Source organism: Caenorhabditis elegans, chromosome X (genome assembly GCF_000002985.6).
Source record: "Caenorhabditis elegans chromosome X".
Taxonomy (NCBI): Eukaryota; Metazoa; Nematoda; class Chromadorea; order Rhabditida; family Rhabditidae; genus Caenorhabditis; species Caenorhabditis elegans.
Window position 1 is genome coordinate 17,350,072 of NC_003284.9, and position 21,748 is coordinate 17,371,819.

A 21,748-nucleotide genomic window follows, 5' to 3' on the forward strand; every position below is an offset into this window, starting at 1 on the left:
CTTCACAACTTCAAAGAGATTTTGAAGTTTCTTAAATGTTTCCCCCGGTTTTTGATAGATTCGAGTGCAATGGGACTTGTGGGAAAAGTTGTGGAAAGCAACATAGTACAACACTATTAAGCAGATTGGAATGAAATAAGGACAAGATTTAGAAAACTAGTTCTGATATCCATCAGAACTTTGAGCTATTTTTAGATTTTTTTTCTGTTGCACGTCTGTGGCAAAACTGAGACTTTATTTCTGGGCTGACTTTATCAGGCATTTTAAATTATTTATAAATATTTTTAAATTATTTTTGAGCTATCTAAAACTGAACAACCGTATCGCAAGCAAAAACTTCGGCGATTGGGGATTGCTTAAACGTTTCAATGCAAGAAGGTTGAAACTGTACTTTGGCCGACTTTACACACAGCGGACATTGGGCGAGGTCTGCGCTGAACAACTTAACAAATTGGTCACTCCAATGCCAGAAAACCATCTTCGTCCATATTATTCCCAATGACATCATGATTACTGTAAGGGTGAGTAACGCTGCCATCCCCATATAACAAGACTACCAACATTCCTATTTACAAAAAAGTCACGACATCTTCCTCATCATTATGCCTTTTTCACACCAAAATATAAGCTTTAACTCTACCTTCACTGGCTTATTATTTAAGAAAACAATTAGCGTTTTCTCAAAAAACTGCTTTGGCGCTCATTTTGGTATTCACGCGGTTCTGCATAAAGGCCGCTAGCAAAACAATCGTTGGTGACTTGGCTTCACTCTTTTGAACGTCACTTTTGACATTGCGGCATCATTTTTTTAAGAAATTGTGAATTTTGATCATTTGACTAATCACAAAGTTTACATGTTTCAACGTTCATGACGCACGCAAAGTTTAAAATTTTGCCACCTCCACAACACATTTGAAGCCTTATTTTTGTAGTCTTGAGGCGACATTATTTACTTGTTCCCGTTTTTTTCATTTTCCCACAAAGAACACTGCTCCGACAAACTGAATCTGCAAATAATGTTAATTATACAATTTTTCTCTTCCTCTCTTTCTCGAAAACTTTCTCTCTTCTAAAGTAAACATCAAATCTAAAATGTCAGTTTTTTTCTGGATATTACTAGTGAGTTTTGAAAAAAATTGCAGTCAATGTAGTATGCAAATCAATGTAATATAAATTCGACGTTTGCGGGTTCCGCAGTCCTGATAAGTTGCAAGTAAGTCTCAAAACCCTGCAGATCTCGGGCGGAGCTAAGTGAGACCGCTTTAAAATGCTCCGGCATTTTCTTATAAATAGTTATAATCAGCTTCCAAAAATTAAAATATTGTTAGCTCTGTAATTTTTCAAATATCAGCAACACAAATGCATATTCTGTGTAACTTTTTGGCTCAGAAAAAGTAATTTCAAAAAGAGCTTTAAAGGTGGAGTACCGAAATTTTAGACTTTGCTTTTTTAGACCCAAAATGGTCCGAAACTACCAAATTTCGAGATGAGACGTTCTGAAATTATTTCAAAAAAAAAATTCTGGCGGCTCAAAGTTTTGGAAAAAATTGTTTTTTTTTAGCTAAAATCTCAAATTTTGGCAACTTCTCAGTGTCGCAGCGGTTGGAGCTTAATTTTTATTTGATTGTCATTTTTTGATGCATGTTTCGGCATTTTAGTACGTGTTATATCGTTAATTGAGATTCTCTTTCGGTCGATGCGGGCAAAAAGTTGTATCATATTCGTACACGCACAACTTTTAGCGGCCATAACTTTTTTTTTCAAAAATTTTCAAAATGTCTCATTACGAAATTTGGTAGTTATGGACCATTTTGGGTTTAAAAAAGCAAAGTCTAATTTTTCGGTACTCCACCTTTAACAACTTAACATTATAATGTGAGATTTACAACCTATAGCCATCAACTATTTTATTTATCGATTTTTAAAAAGTTTTGGAAGGCATTTTTTACCACAATTTCCCACCACGAGTTTCATTCTTATTCTTCTACGGCACAATTTGTTCTTCGGAATAGGTAAGCGATATAATAAGCACCTTGACAAAAACGTGCACATACACTCAATTCCCACGTTTTGTGATCACTCGAGCTCGAGTTTGCCATCTTGGTACGCTTTTTTAAAGAGAAAATCAGGTTGAACGAGAGTTCTATCAAAACGCTCTCCCTACGCACTTCTCCGCTTATTTAATTTACCCGGACTCTTTTCTTTTTTTGCAGCAACTTTTAGGTTTACATTTGCCCTTGTGCTTTATTAAATTACCTACATGTGGATGATGAGCTTTTAAAAAAGAATGACGTACTTCCACCACACTTCCTGTCATTGATTCTTGTCATCATACTTTAGAAGAAAGTGTTGAGAAAAAAGAAGAGTTTAATTACCCGGATAAGTTTGAGTCCTATTCAGCATTTTGAAAAGATCTGGATATTTTTGTTAGATCTCAGTGACCGAGAAGCAACTTGTCAGCAAATTTTCAAAGGTATTTTTGCTACAATGTAACTTAATTTTAATCGAAAAACCGCTTGTTTACTTTTCACGTTATCTTAATTTTTCAATTTTTCTCTATTTTTTGTTCTCAGAAAACAAAAATAGAAAAGATTAAATACCAAATTCTTGAAAAAAATATATATTGTTAGCCTAAGTCTAGATCGGTCTGGTTCTCAGAAAAAAATAGGTATTGAAATAACCAATTATCACGAAATAATTATAAACTTGAATCGATTGAAAAAAAAAGTACAAGCTGTCTTTTGCAACATTTTTGTGTAGTTTCAAATTTAGTTTGATCCCTGAGTTTTTGGCTCAATTAATATAATTTATTGTGGTTTCTCAAAAGTTGCAGTATCTTATTGACTGCGACAAACTTTGAACTTTCTTAGTACGCGCAACCCTCTATTTTTAAACAAATTGTAACACGAATTGCAATCATAAATGGATGAGATGTTTCGAATACGTGATAAGTATATGAATAATTAACCCGCCGCGATCCGTTGGTAGGCGTGAACACAACGCCGCCGCTGAATATGTAAAATTTGTGTGGAGATATTTGTTTTGCTCTTGATGCGATGATGCTCCCGGTTTGCTTGCTCATTTGTTCTTCCTGATTTCTCATTTTCTAGCCATGTAATTTATGTTCACACTAAAACAGCTATTTTGCTCATCTAGTGCTTCCCCTTTTATGAACTATGCTCATTTTTAGATGCGCCACACTCCCAAATTAGGGGCATCGTGTTCTTATGGTACATTCACTGAAAGAGGGCATTACTCAAAGGGGGCTAGTTTTTTAATTGTTTACTGAATAAGAATACGACTTTTAATGAAACTACAATTGTTTCAGCCCCGTGAACCTCTTTCACGCCCAATCAATAGTAGTATTAATATTTCCCACCAACGTGATAAAGATTGGAGATGGTGAAAGGTACTAACCTGGTTGGCAGTTGGTACATCAGCATAGTTGGTACGTACAATTATTACGTCACCACATTTTGACAGTTGTTTTCTGCATCAGACAGATTGTTTTCTGCATCAGACTGTGTCCGCTCCAAAACTACTGCACAGGCTCCCCTGCTAAAGGTCACTTTCTCGCAAAACAGGTAGGAGGCAGCTAGGTATGTTGTCTGTGTATCTCTACAGGCTCTCTGTGGGGAAACACTGTCTAGATGTTGTGACGTAGAAATTGTATGTACCAACTATGCTGATGTACCAACTACCAACCAGCATAGTTGATACCTTTTCAGTCGGTATGACTTTGGTCGGAACGTGAAAGAGGTTTTCGGGCTGAAACAACAGTTGTTCTATTAAAAGTCGTATTCATATTGAGTACACATTTGAAAAAATTCGCTCTCTGAAATTTTTAATTTAATTCACAGGCCACTCTCTTTGTGTCTCTGGAAAAATTCAAGTATTTTATAATCTTGAACTAATTTTAAAAATGGCTTCAAATATTTATATTTTTGATTATTCATCACTTCCTTTCGTGAATAAATGTTTGATCTACTGAGCTTTGAGAGAGATCATTGTGAGCATTGCAATGGCGTGAGGATTATTTAAGGTGGTGGGAGATGTATCACTTTGAGATCAAAAATTGGCTCAGTTATTTTCAAGCATAAAGAGAAACATCAGCAAAAAACAATGGTGAATAGGTTTTAGATGTGTCGAAATAGTCAAAGTCGACGTATTTGACACAATGTTTTTGTCGAAATTTTTAAAATCTAGTTTGAAATTACTGACTTCAATTATTAAAGCATTCAAAACCCTACTGCTGAAATACAAAGCATATATCTGTTGATGACAGCGCAAGACCTGTCTATGAGCAGCATAAGGTACGGTACACGTGCAATAATTAAGATACATTATGTTATATTAATTATGTTATATTAGTTATATTAAAAATCCATTGTTGCAGCCTTTTAGACTTGTTCAATAAATTAAAAGAAAAACTGAGAAAGCCAAAAACGAATAGAATTTTGGCCGACAATGTAGGTTATATGCGGAAGCCCAAAAGTAAGATATAACATTTTCCTGGCAAAATTTTTAACGTTTAAAAATCTTTTTAGACTAATATTCCTTTTTCCGGTACATCCGATTTTCTAGCAATTGTTGATCTCCTAATTCACAAGTCAAAACTCCAGGTCTCAAAGAGTGCAAAGAAGCTCCAAAATTTTTGCCGTCCCTCTTGTCGCACTGAGTCTTTGTCAGCCGGAGGCTATTCCAGAGCTACGGTGACTGCTCTTTTTGCGCTGTGACGTTTTGATGGCATATCATCATCATTCAGGAAAAAAGCTAAAAGTTGTATTTTTCATTATTTTTCCTTTTGACATATTAGGTTTCATCTTCCAATTTTTGCACGATGAAGATTGATGAAATTTTTGAAAACGTTTTCTTCTGGAAAACGAAAGGAACAAAATAGAAAGTTTTAAAATAAATTTTCCTGCAATTAAAACCAAAATAACTGAACTCTAGGAATCCGTATCGGATGCTATTAGTCTAATATATTTTACATTTGTAACATGCTTAAGCCTCATCGGAAACCGATGATCCCATCGGTCTTAAAAATAGAATGAAAAAGAAATAGGTTTGATCTTGGTAAAAATAAAATGATTTTTTTAAAATTTGAGTAATATATTTTTGCTAAAATATTGCATATTTATTTTCCGGTGTTCCAATATATGGAATCATAAACAGAGCCAATTTGAAAACAACTGAATAAACGTAATAAGATTTCTTGAGATTTTTGCCGCTGAATTTCCAAAAGTTATATTTTAAGTTTTTTGGTGAACATTTTTCAATGAAGATTTTCTTGGAGTTTATAAGTTTTTTGTTCAAAAATATGTATTATATCTAGTTTTATTGTAGTTCGTAGTTACGCGACGGATATAGTGCGGCGAGGAACCCGGTAGGTGGCGGACCATGCAAATCCGTCATTTTTCATAAATTCTTTTTCCAAATGTTAGCAAATTATATACATATAAGTTTTATAATCCTTGATCAGTTATTCTAAATCTCGTTCTTGTGATTGTTCTAAATCCAGAAAGAAATGTATGTATGTGTGTGCCAATTAGTGCTCATTTCTATTGAATGTATTCTTTCACAGTCTTATTAAATTATTTGGCTCTCTCGCTACCAATTCATCATCTGTCTTGACATAGCTCCATCCCACTGTTTTAATTTGTCTCATGAGGTTACTCATCATTTTTTTTTCTGCTTAGACTGATTGATGTTTGGGAGACAATGAAAGCACATGTGCATTGAATTTTAAAATAAACTTTACAGAGATTTTTCTCGAACTTTCTAGACGCAGTATTTTTCTTAAAATTTCGTATGTCAAACATAGTTTTTTGAATTTTAATAAAATATCCATTTGAAGATTAAACGTGTTTGAAAATTAAATAAATGGTATATTATATATCAGTTAAATTTAAACTAATAGATTTGATTTTGTAAAGGAACTATTAAGTTTTTATGTTTGAAAAATTACTGTTCCCAAAAATTAACATTTTGCAAACTGCAATTTTTCGTACATTTTGAATGAGTTCACAGTTCACACCACAATCTTTGGCTGCAACCGTACCCCTACAGTAAAACTGAAAAACAAATTGAGCTAGTATGGGTGCTCCCTGCTATTACGGGAACAACAAATCATGAGAATGCGTACTTGGCGCATTTTATTTTACGCGCGATACTACAGTAAGCGCTTAAATATCTATTGTTATTTGAGTTCTTACTGTAGTTTTCGCTAAGAGATATCGCGCGTCAAATAAAATGCACCAAGTACGCATTCTCATGATTTATTGTTCCCGTAATATGTTGATGATAAAGTTTTCACACGAAAAATGCATGCATTGTGCAGGGCGTGCGTGAACAGTCGCGAGCCCCGTTTGAAGTCGGCTGCTTTAAAAGCTGTAACGTCAGTGGTCCTTTTTTGGGACAGGCATTTATCAATAAAAACAACTTTTTAAAAACTAAGCAATTACACATTTTTGGTATCTTTATTGAAAAATATGTAGAAACCATTTATATGTATTATAAAAAACCAAACAAAATGAACAACTTTTTACCTTTTCAAATATTGAAATATTTCAAAATTCAACAAAAAAAACAATTTTCAAGTGTTTTGTTGTGACGGACGTCTCCACTATACACGTGACATATTCAAGTGTTTTTTGAAAAATGTCCTCTACATTATTCTGAAGCGACGTGGCTCCTGGAAGTGCACCACCCCAACCACCCATTTTCTGTTACCGGATCTCTTTCTTTCAACATTGAGCCACAACTGTTAAGCATTGCCTCGCACATTTCTATGGCCTAATCCGTTTGTTGTCTGAGATTTATGAACACATTCTCATTTAGAAGGCATGTGGAGGACAAGCTAAATGACGCGATTTCTAGTTTCTTGCGACATATCATTTGCACGTGGCATTTTTGGTGAAACCACGTCAGTGTATCAAGCCAATTTTGATAACATGTTTGTGTGTTTCTATAATTCGTGACATTTGTGATGTGTTTTCTCGAAACTTTCTTTTTTTCTGACTAATCAAAACTAGTTTTTTCTATATAGGTGACATGAGGTGACATGTCAACCCAATGCTCATCCATCTGTAAATCAGAACGCTCCGATTCACAGAGCAGACTTTTGCTCTTTTCAATTTTTTTGCTCCGCCCCATACTTTCCAAGCAAAGAAGCCCAAGCACATTTGACCTTTATTTGAGTCTCACTCCATTTCAAAGCGTGATCTATAATACCAATTATATTAATAACGTTGCAAGTCATTAATTTTTTTCTTTTTTTTTTCTTCTTTTTCTGCTCTGGAGTTCTATCCAAGTTATTATGAACTCTCCAAACAATGGAAGTTTGAATTAGGCGGACGTGAGTTTAAAAGTTTCAGAGAATAGTGATGTGTTTCAAGACAATTCTCAAAATGTTGAAAATTTCTATTAGTTTTGCACCCCATTTTTTCAAAACTTCAACAGATTGTATTTTAGTTTTTGCCTGTTGTATTAAAAATTGTCATTTGACAACTTATTTGCTAGTTTTTTCTATAGTTTCATCTCTTTTTTGGTATAAAAAGAACAAAAGTATAACCATTGAAAGTAAAAGTTGGATGCAATATGATATGCAAGTTTTTATTCGAAATCAAAAAGTTCAAAATAGAGCTGAGGTTTATAACTTTGAAACTTGTTTTTTAATATCTCCTCTACCAGTCTTCACAGTTTTTGTAAAGTTCCTGATTCATTACTCCTCCTGTCCCATTGTTGTTTTCCGAGAGATCCAAAAATAGAGTATCACTGTAGCAATTGTTTTTAGCTTTTTGTCCTGACGACACTTGTGAGTACAGTTTCTCTTCAATTTTTTGTTTATTTTTTGTCTTCATCTAATTTTGATTTCAACCAAAGCAGTTGATGTACTGAACATCAAAAATGTCAACGATTGCAAAAATCAAATTTCCGCTTTCACAAAGTCCTCAACCTTTTCAACTCCATTTCTCATCCGAAATAGAAATATTCATGCAAATTTCCCTGCTGCAACCTTAAAAATTCTCAGCCGGAAATGGTGGTACACACACCACAACAACTAGAAGTATTTTTCCCTTTTCCCCTTTGTCGGCCACCAATATTATTCAGCTTTTTGCTTGTGTGTGTGGGGTGTCCTCTGTGAATAAGTAAGATCCATATTAAATTTTACCCTCCCCCCCCCCAAAGCTCCTTTCTTCTCAAGTTATCCCCTTACTCACCCTGTTTTTGAGGCCCATTTTTTCTCCCGCCATATTGCACACCATAGTTCTGAAAAAGGCAGCCAAAAGAAAACCATGCTCAGAGAAGCATGTCCAAATCTGAAAGAGGCATATAGTGTGTATGTGTGTGCATAATACAGCTTCATATCAAAAACTGTGAAACACTCGAATTTTCTGATCAATTATTACCACTGTATCTCTAAAATCATAAGACTTTTATTAAACATCATATTTTTTCTTCCTCAGCCGCGTTCGAATCTTTATTGGGACTTATCTTTTTATATCATTAGTATTCACATTGCTTTTTCTTCTTCTTTTCCTTTTCATTTTTCCTCTTATCCTATTTTTCTCGATTTTTTTCCACTTTCCCTCAATTTTTACTAGATTATCCATTATATATCCATTCTTAATGTGCTTCACTTTTTGTTAGCTCTGTGATTTAAAAATCCATCGCAACGACACAATTTCAACATTGTTCAGGAAATTTTTTTTAGATCATAATTAAGTTTAAAAAATTATAGGAGAAAACTATTTATTTTTTGTCGACTTCCAAAATGATGAGACACCAACACTAATTAGTTGCATTTTTGACTGTAAGTTAGTGGTGGCAATAGGTCACAAAAGGTCGACCTGTTACAACTTTGGGCAACATTTGTAGCGACTTCATAGAAAAAAAAGAACCGATAGAGAATTTGAGTAAGGGGCCATTCTAATGCAGTTTTCATTTCCAAATTATGATTGGATTGTTGGTGAAGCTGATATAAAATAGGCAGCGACCTTTTTCGGTCTTCTGTAAGTTTCAAATTTCTAGTAATTATTTGAAATTTTTGCTATTCAATTTAGTCAATCAATTCAAGCATCGAACTTTTACCGTTTCCAAAACGACTTGTATTCAGAGAACCAGCAGAATAACTCTTAGGCGTGTATATAAAACTATACGATGTATCTAGAATTTTCAGTCTTTGAATTCCTGATGCATATTCGTGAAATAAATTTGAAGGATAAATGTTATCTCATATTTTGAAAAACGAATTAGCATGTCACTAGCATCATGATATCACAGGTGATGGCGAATATGACAAAAATCGCTTTCAGGAAGCCATTGAACGTTCACTGGAGGGTGAAAGCAAAATGATGCATATTCTGAATTGATACGTTTTAAGAACTGAAGTTAACCAAATGTTTTAGACATTCAAAATGTGGTGGAGCTTTTTTTAATCGTATTCCGTTTTTTTTTGCCCTCCTCCCATATGACGTTGTGTTGTTTTTGCATCAAATTGTTGTTGTTTTTATTTACAAAATTTAACAAAACAAAATTTAAAAATCCTATTAATATCGTTTTTCGATCGTTTCGCTACAAATAAATACGAAAAAAAGTCCTTATTTTCTTATTATTATGCCAATTTTCTGTGTTTCAATTTTATATAAATTAGTCTTATTTCCATTTTTCCAAATTTCAGAATGGATAATTCGACAATGTCCGCGTACGAGGAGGCGTTAGCCCGATATGATAACAATTTGATTAACTTTTCCGCTGTCACCATGACGATATTTTCAATTACCGCGTTACTGGTCAATGTGTACTTGTTGAATGTAAGTTCTATTTTAAAGTAATGAATCAGGAAATTGAAGTCATGATTTATTTTTTTTGTAAGGTTTTATAATTATATTCTTTTTTATTTTCAATTTTCCATCGCTGAAAATTGCAATAAAACATAAGAAAAAAAGATCTAAGAATAAAGAGCGTAATCTTCGTTATTTTTTGTTATTTACAAGGTTAAGCTGTCTGCTTACCTAAAAAACTGTCTGGAGAAGTCTGGAAATTTTAGACTAGTTTCAAAAATCTTTAAGACACATCTTAAGAAAAGATCAGTAACTAATCCCTCACTAATTCATAGATTTAATCCCCTATATTCCAGTGTGCAAGGTACCTTCGACGGCCGGTATCGGTGAATCTTCGATTGTGTGTGTTCCTGTTGGCATGTGATGCTCTTTGCTCATTGTGCTACATTTTCACATATCTCATTAATATCTTCTTCAGTCATTTTTCCAACTGTGCGTCACTTCTGCTAGAAGTAAGTGGGAGGAAACATGGAACAATAGCGTTTCATGAATCATGTAACATTTAAGAATTTTAGATTAAAAGGTTTTTGTCAGAAATAACTAGGCTGTCAGGGATACAGTTACGGAAAATTGAAAAAGAGAAACTTTCGGTTTGTAACAACGTTTTTGTCATTCAAATAATTATGTTTTAAATCAGGTAGTTACAGATTGTTAAGCGACAGTACTGTACCCTTAAAACTACCATAGGAAAATCTTATGTTTTATTTTGTTGAATTTGAAATTTTCAATTTCCTTTTGGAGTGGGTTCTTGCTTCTGAAAATTATTTTATAAGTAAAGAGGAGTGGATTGTAAATTTAGAAACTATATTTTTTCAGCGAAAATTGTTTTATAAAAATGCGCAAATAATTGTAGCCGACTTATAGCTAATTTAAAGATAATCATTAAAAGGCGAAAAATCAATTTTGAAGAAAATTTACAGGGTTTAGTTACAATAGAAACACGCTCTGAAAGACTTCCGTTGAAAGTTGGAATGCTACAGAGTTCAGCTATAAATTTCAACTAACAAAAACATGTCAAACTACCAATTTCTCTACATTCTCAATTTCAGGTGATAAAAATGTCCACCTTCACTGCTTCGGTGGTCACTCTCTCCGCGTTGGCGTTCAACCATTATGTGGGAATAGTGTACCCTCTTCACCGAAATGCTATTACCCCAAGAATCGTTAAACTGACGGTGATACTTGCCTATGCAATACCTATGAGCATCTATCTAGCAATATTTACCATTTTCCCTGGAGGTAAGTCTTTGAGTAATTGAATTCATTTAACTAGTTAATCCAGGTCTTCGAGCTCCAATCGCCTTTGCATTTTTCAACCGAGAAGGGTGTATGGGTAATGCTATTTATAGTAAGTTTCTCAATTGGGAAGACCATTGAATATTAAACTGACATTTCCAGGAAACAATTTCTTCCGAGCTTCCCTGGTTTGCCCGTTTATCTTCTTTATTTTCATGTTATCATTCCTTTATATGCACATTGTGATTCATATGCGAAAGATCTCCCGTGATCCTCTGCTCAACAACAAAAACAATCGAAGAAACAACCGAAAACTACTCATTACAATCCTTTTGCTGGCTGGTTCCGCGTGTGCCGGTTGGCTTCCGACTTCCTTAAATTTCTTGTTGCCATTGGTGATAACCATGCCCACACGAGGAAGGTTGTATCTTGGGTAAGTTGCAGGTCTTATGTGGTAGATAATTTTATGGGGTTTGAAATGGGTTTTTTTTCTCAAACTCTTATTTTCCAGAATTCTTGCCCAATTCCTACACGTTGTGAAACTATTGGCAGACGCGTTCATTTACGCTCGGCGGCTGATTGAAATCAAGTATGCAATCTTCGTATTCAACCAGAAAACCAAACACCAGATACTTCGCAAACTTCGCATACGTCAGTTGTTCTCCAGAAAATCTAAAATATACAAAAATATTTCAGGGCATGCAAACGAAAAAGAGCAAACTTATGTTCCACCAGAATTTCAAAGATATTTGATAGAAACCAAAGAAAATCGATCAGTGAGATCGAAAAGGGTGAAGAGCGAGTTTCAGTCTACCGACAAAAAGCGGGCCGGGTCGGAAAAGCAGAAGAGACCGGCAACTAAAGTTACTAGTTGCCGGACATCGCCAAATGGGTCAAAGGTGAGGTTTGCGTTAGTTAAAGGAGAACTAACAATTAGGATGATTTTGAACATATAGACCCAAGATGGGATGAAATGAGGGAATTCCACAAAAATGAAACTTCTCGAAAAATCTTTCAAAGTTTTTTATGGCGGTTCAAAATTTTGAAAAAATTACACTGAATCTTGCCTGAAAAGCAGAAAAACGATTACCTTCTTCCGTGAATGTTACTTATTTTTGGGAACAGTTTCAGCTCAAAAATCAAAAATAAAACGTGGCTTAAAATTTTTTACGGCTAAAAAATGCTAGAAACTCTTCAAAGCATTTTAATTGAGAAGTTATCATATGGTGAAATTATTTTAAAGTTTTCATACGTTTTCATACCTCAAAGTGTTTTTCCAGCATCTATCTGTTCATTCTCCTCTAAAAACGTGCAAGTCTGTCCCATCAGTTGTTGTGCAAAATGATAGAACTCCACAAAGAAGCAACACATCAGTTATTGTAAAAACGGTGCGACTCCCTACGGTTTCAGACATACCCCAGTTAACTTAATGATTTTCATTACTTTTTTCATATAAAAAACTTATTGTCAAATGTTTCCACGACGACAACACTTGTAATTTTGAATGAATGAAAATTAAAATTGATTGCTCTCCACTCGACCACTTCACACCACCGCCCACCTATACTCTATTGCAACAAAAGGAATTAAAAGAACCGAACCGTCGATCAAGTTCAAGACAGGTCACAAGAAACACGTAATAATTTGGAAAGAGTAGCAAAGAATGTGCCATTGAAAAAGTGTAAAGGCGCGTGCCTCGTCGTTTCCGAAACCAGTCCGTGTACGGTCTTCACTCATAATTATAATTTCCTCGGGTAAAGTTTCATTTCGTTTTACCTCGCATTTCTCATTTGTTTTACGTCATAATTGTCTACTGTCTGAAGTAAATTTTGGTTTATTGTCGAAAATTGTTTTGTACCTTTTTTCTGTATTAAAAAAATACAAAATTTGATTATATAAAACTAAAAAATTTAATTTAAAACATTCATATAATGTAAAAACCTAAAACTTTTCCTCTATTATTTATTCATTTTTATTAAATAAAAAAACTGTATTTTTTTCAGCAGCTTCAAACGGCATAATTATATATTTACAGCTTATGTCTATTTTTTCATATCCGTTTAAATAATACTGCAAGTAAAGTATGTCATGAGCATTTACTCCTCAAGTTTGATTTTTTTCATCACCTTTAATACCCCAGTTTATTCCAGACACACTGTTATCTAATGATTGAAAAACTTCAACTTATGCCATGGCTTGTCATTCTTACACTATGCATTGAAGCGGACACCCGTAAAATATTAATTCCTAAAATTGAAATCAATATGATGTTGCAAGAGCTTTCCTCACAAGAAGCGAAAGATTTCATGAAAAAATCACAAAACACGTCCAACTCCGATTCCATCAACAATTCCACTTTGTCTTCGGAAGATGCCGACGATTCATCAACGGATTTGATCAGTTCAGTTGTGTCCGTTCCACCGGAAAGTTCTGATGCCGTCACCACACCGGACAGCAGCGACTTCAATGAACCGGAAGCCGTGACGCCATCAAGGCCAATGATGTTGTCCGAATTTGCAAGTCACCTAGCCGGCGGGATTCGGCAAAGAGTAGAAACGACGACACTGCCGTTACCGGAATTTCCGACTCCAAAATCGTCGGTGTTCAGTGTACTTCCTGATGATACGTTCCCTGATATGGTGGCAGAGGCCAAAGTTTGTTTTTTTTTTGTTATTTGTTGTTTTACGATAGCAAATTTTTCATTGCGGTTTACATGTTTAGCAGAAAAAAACAAAAACGCAAGAAGAGTGAAAACTTTAGCTATGAAAAATATTTGAAAAAAAAACTGAAAAAGCCCAGATAGAATTATCGTTTTTTTTTATTAGAAAAATGTATTGAATTGGTAATAATTACTTTGATCTCACAGAAAACAAAAAAGAACGCAAAGAAAAATTAATAATAGTCTCCACTTTATCTAGAATTTCTCAGCGTGTTTCAATCAAATTTTCATGTTCTTCTCAGATTTGTGTTTTTCTATTGACTTGGCGAAGTAGAACGGATTTAGAAACCATTTCCACTAGAGAAATTTGCCCACTTTTTAAAATATCGAGTACTCAAGGAAAAATGTGTTGTTTCACTTCACAAAATTCATGAAATTTATCAAAAACTGCAAAAATATTGGGATAAAAATTTATAAATTTTTTTGTGCAAAAATAATGTAGGCTTTATATCAGAACTTAAATTTTTTTTTTAATTTTTTAAATTTAAATTTCACTCACTATTTATCAGAATCTCATAAAGCTGTCAAAAACTTGAAACTTTTAATTTCAGGACTTTATCCGCCGATACCTGTCCCCTGAACAATGGAGAAAACTAAGAATTTTATTGCGGACTATGAAGGAAGTTGGGGGATCCCGACAGGATATTCATAGAGCTGCAACAGTTTTTATTTCAAAAGTATGTTTTTTAAAAATTCTTTCAATTTTTCCAATGATTTTTTGCAGGTTATATCCAAATCGGAAATGGCGGAGATCACAGAACGGAAGCAATCTTTGTTTGAAACTTTTAATAAGAGATATTTCGCAAAAGCGTAAATTTTAATTTACAGTTTCAAATTTCGAATCTCAGTGTTTTTATAAAACTATCACATATATGTAATAAATAATAAAACAAGTATCACAATATTCAAAAAAAATTATCACAAATATACATCGTTTTGGGAATGAAACTCATATTGTGCATCGTAAGATACAAACCGTAATTTGGGAAAAGTTAAACATTGAGACTAAAACTACAAAAATTGAGAGCTTAGACAGTTTTCTTGGCAGCAGGATTTTCCAATCTTTTCAAAAGAATGAGTGGGATGAATAGAAGAAAAGCACCCATAATGTAGCAGGTCGTTGCTCCAAGGAGCCAGAAAACTGAAAATGTGAATTCACTTTTGGAAAGAAAGTTTTAAACTCCTGAGATGAATTTTGTGAATCTACTGTCCAGTCGTAAAACTTAGTGCTTTTGGAAAAATCGGATTTTAACCTACTTAACATTAAGTTAATGTATTAGGTGTGTCAATAAATTCCGGGTCAAAATTTATAATTTTGATTATGATTATTAACTACATATATCTAAACGTTAGGGTTTCAAACATGTGAAATTACTTTAAATTTCTTCGAAAACCCAAGTTTTCAATAATGTGGTAACTTGTCCAAACTTCGAGTAAAAATTTTAAAAAAAATCTAAAATTTTAAATGGTCTATACTGGCGCTCCTTTGAGCCTTTTAAATTTTTTAAAACTTACATGTGGATGAAATCACGGGTCCCAGAGCTCTTGCAAGACATCCTAAACTTCTGAAAATACCGGCAAGCACCCCTTTCTCACTTTGTGGGTAGATGACGTGAACTAACGATGTAAGACTTGTGACAACAGTAGCTGAAGCTGAAATGAGAGACAACAACTTATAATTACTTCCTAATTATTTCATGTTTCTCTTTACCAATTGCATAGAAGAATAGTCCAGCATAAAGAACCAATGGCGTTTTGGCGACGGCCACCAGTAAATACGCCGGGATGATGCAAGCAATCCCGAATTCTGCGACAGCCTTTTGTCTGCAAAGAACTGAATTATTGGGATAAGAATATTTAATAAGCATTAACAGACAAAAATATTGAAAATAATAAAAATAAATCTCAGAAAAATTTTTAAAAATTGGGTCTCACTTCTCGATAGGGGTCTTCCTCACATATTTTGCTTGGATGGGGAGCATCAGGAGCCCAGTAAACAGATAGACTTTTCCTTGTTGCATGCTGAAATTTAAAACACAAGGATGCGGGAAAACTATATAAAAGTCGTACTTATCAAAGTCGAATCTGATGTGTGTCAAAAATGGTAGGGTGAATTCAAGGCCGGAATATAAGAAAAGGAATAGAAAATATATCCAGCCAACTTTTTGCATTTCTTGTTTTCCTGAAAAATGTTAAATCTTCTTCTGATTGTGAACATGACAAGTTGTTTTTTAAAGACCACCGGGGACTTTTAATTGACAAGGGTCTGATTTTTCAGTATAGCGCCCGACATCTGGGTTCCCGTAACAATGATTCTATTCGTATAACTTTTTGATATGTTCATTGGGGATTCATATTTAGTCACCATCAGAATTCAGGACATCTACAATGTACAAACAAAAATCCAAAAAAAGTGTTGCCTAACTTCAATTTAGGACTATTTTTCCAAATTTGTATTAAACATCTGTTGTTACAAAAGACACAAACAGAGTGCGTTTTAAAAAACAAATTTGATAAATAGCTTTTATAAGGAAACTTCTACTAATTTATTTTAATTTTGCCGCCAATTAAACTAACTTTCTTGTGGAGCATTGACTGCCGTGAACTGGAACAAGTCCTTTGGAGTCACCAGTTCCTTTCGTGTTTTTTTGATGTCATCGAGACTTTTCTGTATATTATCCGAGGTTAAAATTGGTCAACTATAATCTTTTCACCTGCTCTTTGAGGTCCAATGTTTCGGGAAGGAAAAACAAAAATCCAAACTCCAAAATTGTAAGGATAATTGAAAACATTGCAGGGTAGGCAAAGGGAGAATCCTAAAAATGAAAGTTGTATACTTTTTCTATTGATATGCAAAAGTTTCAATAAGTTTGCCTATGTATTGTGAGCTTGCGGAAATTTTAGAAGCACGCAACTTTCAAACCACAGTGAAAAAAACGATCTGATTTTCAAAAAATGATCAACTAGGTACCAAAAATAGTTGTTCAAATTATTTTGAAGTGTATAAATTTTCAATTGAAAACTTTCCCACGAGAATGAAAAACATGCACATTTAAACACATTGCGAAATGCCAGAGCATCTCCAAAAACTTGTGACAATCTTAGATGTGCATGAGAACACATATAATTTCAACAATTCTTTACAGCTTACTATTGACGCAATTGTGGAGAAGTATGCTCCAATCATTGGTCCAATCAGGAATCCCAGAGAATAAGAAATTCCGATGAGTGCCTGGAAAAAAGTTATGTTAAAAAAGAAGATTCATAAGACATTGGAGTTATATGAAACATATAAAATTGCACTGGGCAATGCCTAGAAGGCTATTTGGAATTCCAACCATTCTCTGAATGTTAAAACAACCCTTATATTTTTTATTAATGCTGCATGCAGCACTAAATTTCAGGACCTTTTTTTAATACAGTGCTAATAGAAACTGCAGTACTAATCAGTTGCTCTACACTTCAGTGAATTTTTTAAGTGGTAGTTATTCTCAGGTTAGGTTTGGTAATGTTTCACAAGAAGTTCCAAAACTAACTAACCATTCCCTTTGGATGATCTTCGGGGGAATATACATCCGAAACAATTGCAGTTGCCACATTGATGTTTCCCTTGCTCAAGCCGCCCAGAATCCTTGACAACACAAAATACGCGAATATATCTGCTTTCAACCAATTCTGCAACAAAAACAACGTGCTTACTTCAGATTAGAATGTTAGACACTAACAACGTATGAGATAAACGTCATAATGCAGCACAAACTGATGACAGCTCGGCGTCCGTAAATATCTGACAACGAGCCAAGTGTGGGCGAGGAGATAAATTGAAGAGCACTGAACAGTGAGCCAAGGAAACCTGTGAAGAAATAAAGAAATTTGATTTTTTTTCAAGTCTAGTGTTGTTCAGCTATACCTCCAAAGAAAACTTTGTCATATCTTTCGCTATGTGGAACTCCAATGGCTTCTTGAAATGATTGAAGCCCTTTCACACTGATATCATATAACCAATCCTAAAATTTTCAAATGTAACCAGCGGGGAGAGAAAAAAGAAATTCGAAACGTTTCGCCGTAAATAATTATATTCAGAACTTAAATAAAGACTGAATAAACTCAATTGAATATTAAAATGTTTTAGAATTATTTTTCGTAACAAAAATTATAAACAATGTTTTTTCAAAATTGCTAATAATTAGAAAACTTATAATGAAATCAAAATGTTTGAAATTTACAAACTTCAATTAGTTTTAATTTTGGAATTTAATTTTTTAATAATTTTTTTTTTTTTTTGAGAAACCGTGACACAATTTTTCAATGGATATTTTTTCAAATTTTCGGACCAAGAAAATACGCTTCTTTTCAAAACATACGTTTTTTTGATCGATTGTAAATTTCAGAGGTTGACTTGTTTTTTTCTTGAATCAAAACAACTGTACACTATAAACTCGATCAAAGTATATTTAAATTTTAAAAAAATTTAAAACAAAAATTACAGTAACTGTTTTTTCGAAACTCCTGCTAGTTTGAAAGAAAAAAAAACTAAATTCTTTGGAAAATATTATAAGTGTAGGGATTTGAAAATTTTGAACGTTTTTTGTCCTCATATATTTTGATAAACTTGTTTAAAACATACCCTATGCCCTTCTTTCGAGTAGTAATTCAGAATCGTCGGAAACAATGGTAAAATCGAAGTGAACGCTAGCATATTACATATTAAAGCTGGTATTAGCAGCTTCATCACGGCTTTTTTATCAACAGGGCCTATCGCTGTCATTTTCTGAAAAACTATAGATATTGAGCAATCGATATAAAAACGTTAGAAAAAACTCAAATACAAAAATTTAAAAATTAGCACAAAGTAAACTCCGGAAATTTTCAACCAAAAAAAACCACATTGACAAAATGTCTGCCTACTTTAGAGAATAAATGTGTACACTTCCTACTAGACAAACATTCCCCCTCCAAAAATGTGAAATGTCAAACAAAAATCGTTTTTGATATTAGTTAGTTCAGACCTCCCAAACGTGGGAGTTTGTTGGTTTGTCTACTAGAATTGAGCAATTTTTGTTTTGTAAATAAATGGAGTTTAAATTTAAGGAAACGTGGTACATATTGAGGGGTATTATATGAAAATGAAAGGGCGTACGGGGAATGGGAAATGTAGTTGATAGTGGGGTGGAACATGATGATTCAAAGTTATCAGTATGGGTATAATCATCAGTTGTCATTGAACTGTGAAATTCAAAGAGCAATAGGAAATTGAGTCACAAAAGTCATGGAAAATTGTAATTTGCAGGAAGGGTGGATGTGGAATTCAGCAATTTTGGAGCTTTTACCTAATTTTCATAAAAGTGAAATGGCGATAGCAATGTTTGAAGTAAAACTGATCTAGAAAATTTTAAATTTCCTAAAATTTACATAAATTGAAGAGTTTTTATCAACTATTGTCGATTTTCCATATATTATACTAACAAGTTTTTTTATTTTCCTCAAAAAGTAATTGGCAGCTATTTAGTTTTTTTCTGGCATAATTTAAGTTGTTTTCTAAAATGTTGACCTTAATTTTCACTACCATTTGGTAATTGCAGTTAATTTATCGGTCACTGGTCTGGTATATAATTCACTAGAACAGCACCCAACAATAAGACATTTTGTAAAACTGACGGTCAAATAATCAACTATCAGTCAAAAAAGAGCCGAATAACTTCTAGAATCCGAAAATCATTGAATCTGACACATTTCGTATGCATTCAAATCAACATGAATGGATGATGTCAAAGACGATCGGAGACATCGGACCGGTCCATTGAACGGAGTGAAGGAAGGGGGGGGTAAGGAAAAGAGAAAGAGCGACAACACAAAAGACTAGGGCCCGCCAATTGAAGAAGTGCGCGGATTGGGAAGAGACACAGGCAAAATGATAGAAGAGGCAGAGACGGAAAAGAAATGAGAGGAGGGAGGTGGTAAAAGATGACTGTCTTTGCTGCTTGCTACTTGGATCATGCTAAATTGGCGCAGCAAGAGAGAATGGATGGATCCAAGTGTTCTGGCTACTGGAGGATGTAAGCAATGGACTGTATGTTGTACTTACTTTGAAAACTTATCTAGATGCCATTGAAGAAATTATCGTCAAAAACCTAAATAAGGACTAACAATCAAATCGCACACAGTTTTCACGAAAAAAAAAACCATGCCACCCCTATTAAATGGAGGCTGGTAGATTTTACAAACGACCTACCCTGTAGACGGCCATAATAACAAGAAAAGTATTAGAGTTAAATTTTTGATTGGCACATTTCATTCGGAAAGTATGCTTCAAATATGTTATTCATGTAGAAAAAACTCGAAATGAGACTTTTACAGAGCATTTTCAGTACTTTAAAAACTCGTAAAACTGCTCCAAACTCTGATTTCACAGACAATCTTGAACGATTATAGGGCTAGCCCACCATTTTGAAAGTTGTAAAACATTTTTCAGGAAAAACAATGTTGTGAGGGACAATTTTATAAATTCCACCCACATATTTAGAAATTTATACCAAAACCAACACCTGATGATTTCTATTTAAACAGCCCGTTTTCTTGTTTATTTGCACACAAAAACTGTTGTTGACCGGAGATAGGTGGCACCGTTTGCTCCTTAGAGCGAAAAATTTGTTGAATTACATAAACTAAAATTACAAAAAAAATTTCCTACTACAAATTTAAAAGTTTTCAAAAAATTTGAATCATTTCAAAAATTATGCATTCAAAGGATAATTTGGAGTGAAGAATTCAAACTTTTTCTATCGAACAAGAGATTTATAAAAAGCGAAAAAATCCCAAAACAGTAACCCAAAAAAAAAAGTAACTGGGCGGCTGAATAGATGAAGAGCCTCGATAAGATGGAATGAGTGACCCTGACACCGGTTGTATACAGCATTGAACACCTCCGTCATAATCGCGTACTATAGTAGCGGATTATCGATTTGCATATTTTAATGCACTTTGCAAAGTTGCGAATTATTAATAGAGTGTTTTTAACTAAGCAGTCAAAATTATACACAGATTTTTATGAAACATCTGTTTTTTCCGAAATATTTATCGAATTTTAAAACAAAACTACTAAATTCTGTTGAACAAAACTAGTCGAAAATTATTATTTCAAAAAAAAAACAAAGTTAAAAATGAAATTATGTCTCAATCACTTTTTAGAAAATGTTTGCAAAATTTTTCTCACAGTTAACTTTTTCAAAAAATATTTTTCGTTTCGCTTTTTTGTCGTCTTCGAAATTAAACTTGTTTCGAATTTCTTAAACTCCGCCGCAAATAAATGATTTACATAGATTTTGCATTGAAAATAAATGAACTGGATTTTCAAAATTTTTTTTGTCCGATATGTAAACATTTTTTCGCAAAAAACTTCTTTTATTGGATTAAAAAAAATTTTTTGAATACCAAGATATTCATTCAAATAACTTTTTGCGGCGCAAATTTAGTTAAAAGTAAAGAACTTAATAAGTGAATTTGTTATAAATAAAGAAAATTCGAAAACAATTAAAATTTATTCACATGTCATAGAATATTCACATTAAAAAAAAACGATACAGTTACCATTATAAAAATTAGATTGTTATTCAAAACTAAACGATGAAACTCGTATTGCAAGACAAAGTATGAAAAAATAATCAAGAAAAGAGAAAGGGTTTGTGAAGATCAATGTGAAACAAATTGTCTTTCAATTATACTATTTTAATAATAATATAACAAGGAAGAGCGAAAGAGCACTGACGAGGAGTGATGGGGCGGCAGCCTTTGTTTTCACCGCCAACGCTTCAGAATTCGTCTCTATTATCTCTGAAACGCAATGGAATTTCAATAAGCTTTATGGGTAATTAAATTGAAAAGCAGTTGGTTACCAAAAAGCAAAAAAAAAACAAACTGAAGAAGTTAATTGAAAAAAAAAAACTGATTA

At 33.5% G+C, this 21,748-nt stretch overlaps 3 protein-coding genes and 1 non-coding gene across 4 annotated transcripts; 3 read left to right on the forward strand and 1 right to left on the reverse strand.

The window, feature by feature from the left end:
• Positions 1-9,680: 9,680 nt before the first annotated feature.
• Positions 9,681-13,670, forward strand: npr-36 (G-protein coupled receptors family 1 profile domain-containing protein). Its single transcript, NM_078412.10, has 9 exons — positions 9,681-9,815; positions 10,142-10,297; positions 10,895-11,084; positions 11,128-11,193; positions 11,244-11,514; positions 11,593-11,732; positions 11,778-11,980; positions 12,362-12,835; positions 13,232-13,670. The coding sequence occupies exons 1-8, from the start codon at positions 9,684-9,686 to the stop codon at positions 12,509-12,511; spliced, it is 1,308 nt and encodes a 435-aa protein (NP_510813.3). The 5' UTR covers positions 9,681-9,683; the 3' UTR covers positions 12,512-12,835; positions 13,232-13,670.
• Positions 12,758-14,700, forward strand: F10D7.11 (DUF148 domain-containing protein). The gene is made up of 3 exons (NM_001392918.1): positions 12,758-13,735; positions 14,352-14,477; positions 14,525-14,700. Exons 1-3 carry the CDS (start codon positions 13,247-13,249, stop codon positions 14,612-14,614), a joined length of 705 nt encoding a protein of 234 aa, NP_001380240.1. The 5' UTR covers positions 12,758-13,246; the 3' UTR covers positions 14,615-14,700.
• Positions 14,636-18,571, reverse strand: mfsd-10 (Major facilitator superfamily (MFS) profile domain-containing protein). Its single transcript, NM_078413.6, has 12 exons — positions 18,428-18,571; positions 17,711-17,807; positions 17,526-17,653; positions 17,341-17,475; positions 16,952-17,032; positions 16,515-16,616; positions 16,378-16,468; positions 15,871-15,982; positions 15,736-15,822; positions 15,512-15,624; positions 15,316-15,453; positions 14,636-14,941 (listed from the first exon to the last, which is right to left on the reverse strand). Exons 1-12 carry the CDS (start codon positions 18,566-18,568, stop codon positions 14,829-14,831), a joined length of 1,338 nt encoding a protein of 445 aa, NP_510814.1. The 5' UTR covers positions 18,569-18,571; the 3' UTR covers positions 14,636-14,828.
• On the forward strand, positions 17,030-17,254 carry F10D7.7. Its single transcript, NR_072951.1, has one exon. It is a non-coding gene; the product is annotated as an Unclassified non-coding RNA F10D7.7 (non-coding RNA).
• Positions 18,572-21,748: the final 3,177 nt, after the last annotated feature.

What these genes read in the sequence shown, in the direction of transcription:
- F10D7.11 (NM_001392918.1), top strand. Translation starts at nt 13,247, where the DNA reads ATGATTGAAAAACTTCAACTTATGCCATGGCTTGTCATTCTTACACTA. An exon ending in ATATGGTGGCAGAGGCCAAA is followed by an intron (nt 13,736 to 14,351) that starts GTTTGTTTTTTT and finishes TTTTAATTTCAG; the next exon opens with GACTTTATCCGCCGATACCT. An exon ending in CAACAGTTTTTATTTCAAAA is followed by an intron (nt 14,478 to 14,524) that starts GTATGTTTTTTA and finishes GATTTTTTGCAG; the next exon opens with GTTATATCCAAATCGGAAAT.
- mfsd-10 (NM_078413.6), bottom strand. Translation starts at nt 18,568, where the DNA reads ATGACAGCGATAGGCCCTGTTGATAAAAAAGCCGTGATGAAGCTGCTA. An exon ending in CATTGGACCTCAAAGAGCAG is followed by an intron (nt 16,469 to 16,514) that starts GTGAAAAGATTA and finishes GATAATATACAG; the next exon opens with AAAAGTCTCGATGACATCAA. An exon ending in ACTATTCTTCTATGCAATTG is followed by an intron (nt 15,454 to 15,511) that starts GTAAAGAGAAAC and finishes CTCTCATTTCAG; the next exon opens with CTTCAGCTACTGTTGTCACA.
- npr-36 (NM_078412.10), top strand. Translation starts at nt 9,684, where the DNA reads ATGGATAATTCGACAATGTCCGCGTACGAGGAGGCGTTAGCCCGATAT. An exon ending in TATGGGTAATGCTATTTATA is followed by an intron (nt 11,194 to 11,243) that starts GTAAGTTTCTCA and finishes TGACATTTCCAG; the next exon opens with GAAACAATTTCTTCCGAGCT. An exon ending in CATCGCCAAATGGGTCAAAG is followed by an intron (nt 11,981 to 12,361) that starts GTGAGGTTTGCG and finishes GTGTTTTTCCAG; the next exon opens with CATCTATCTGTTCATTCTCC.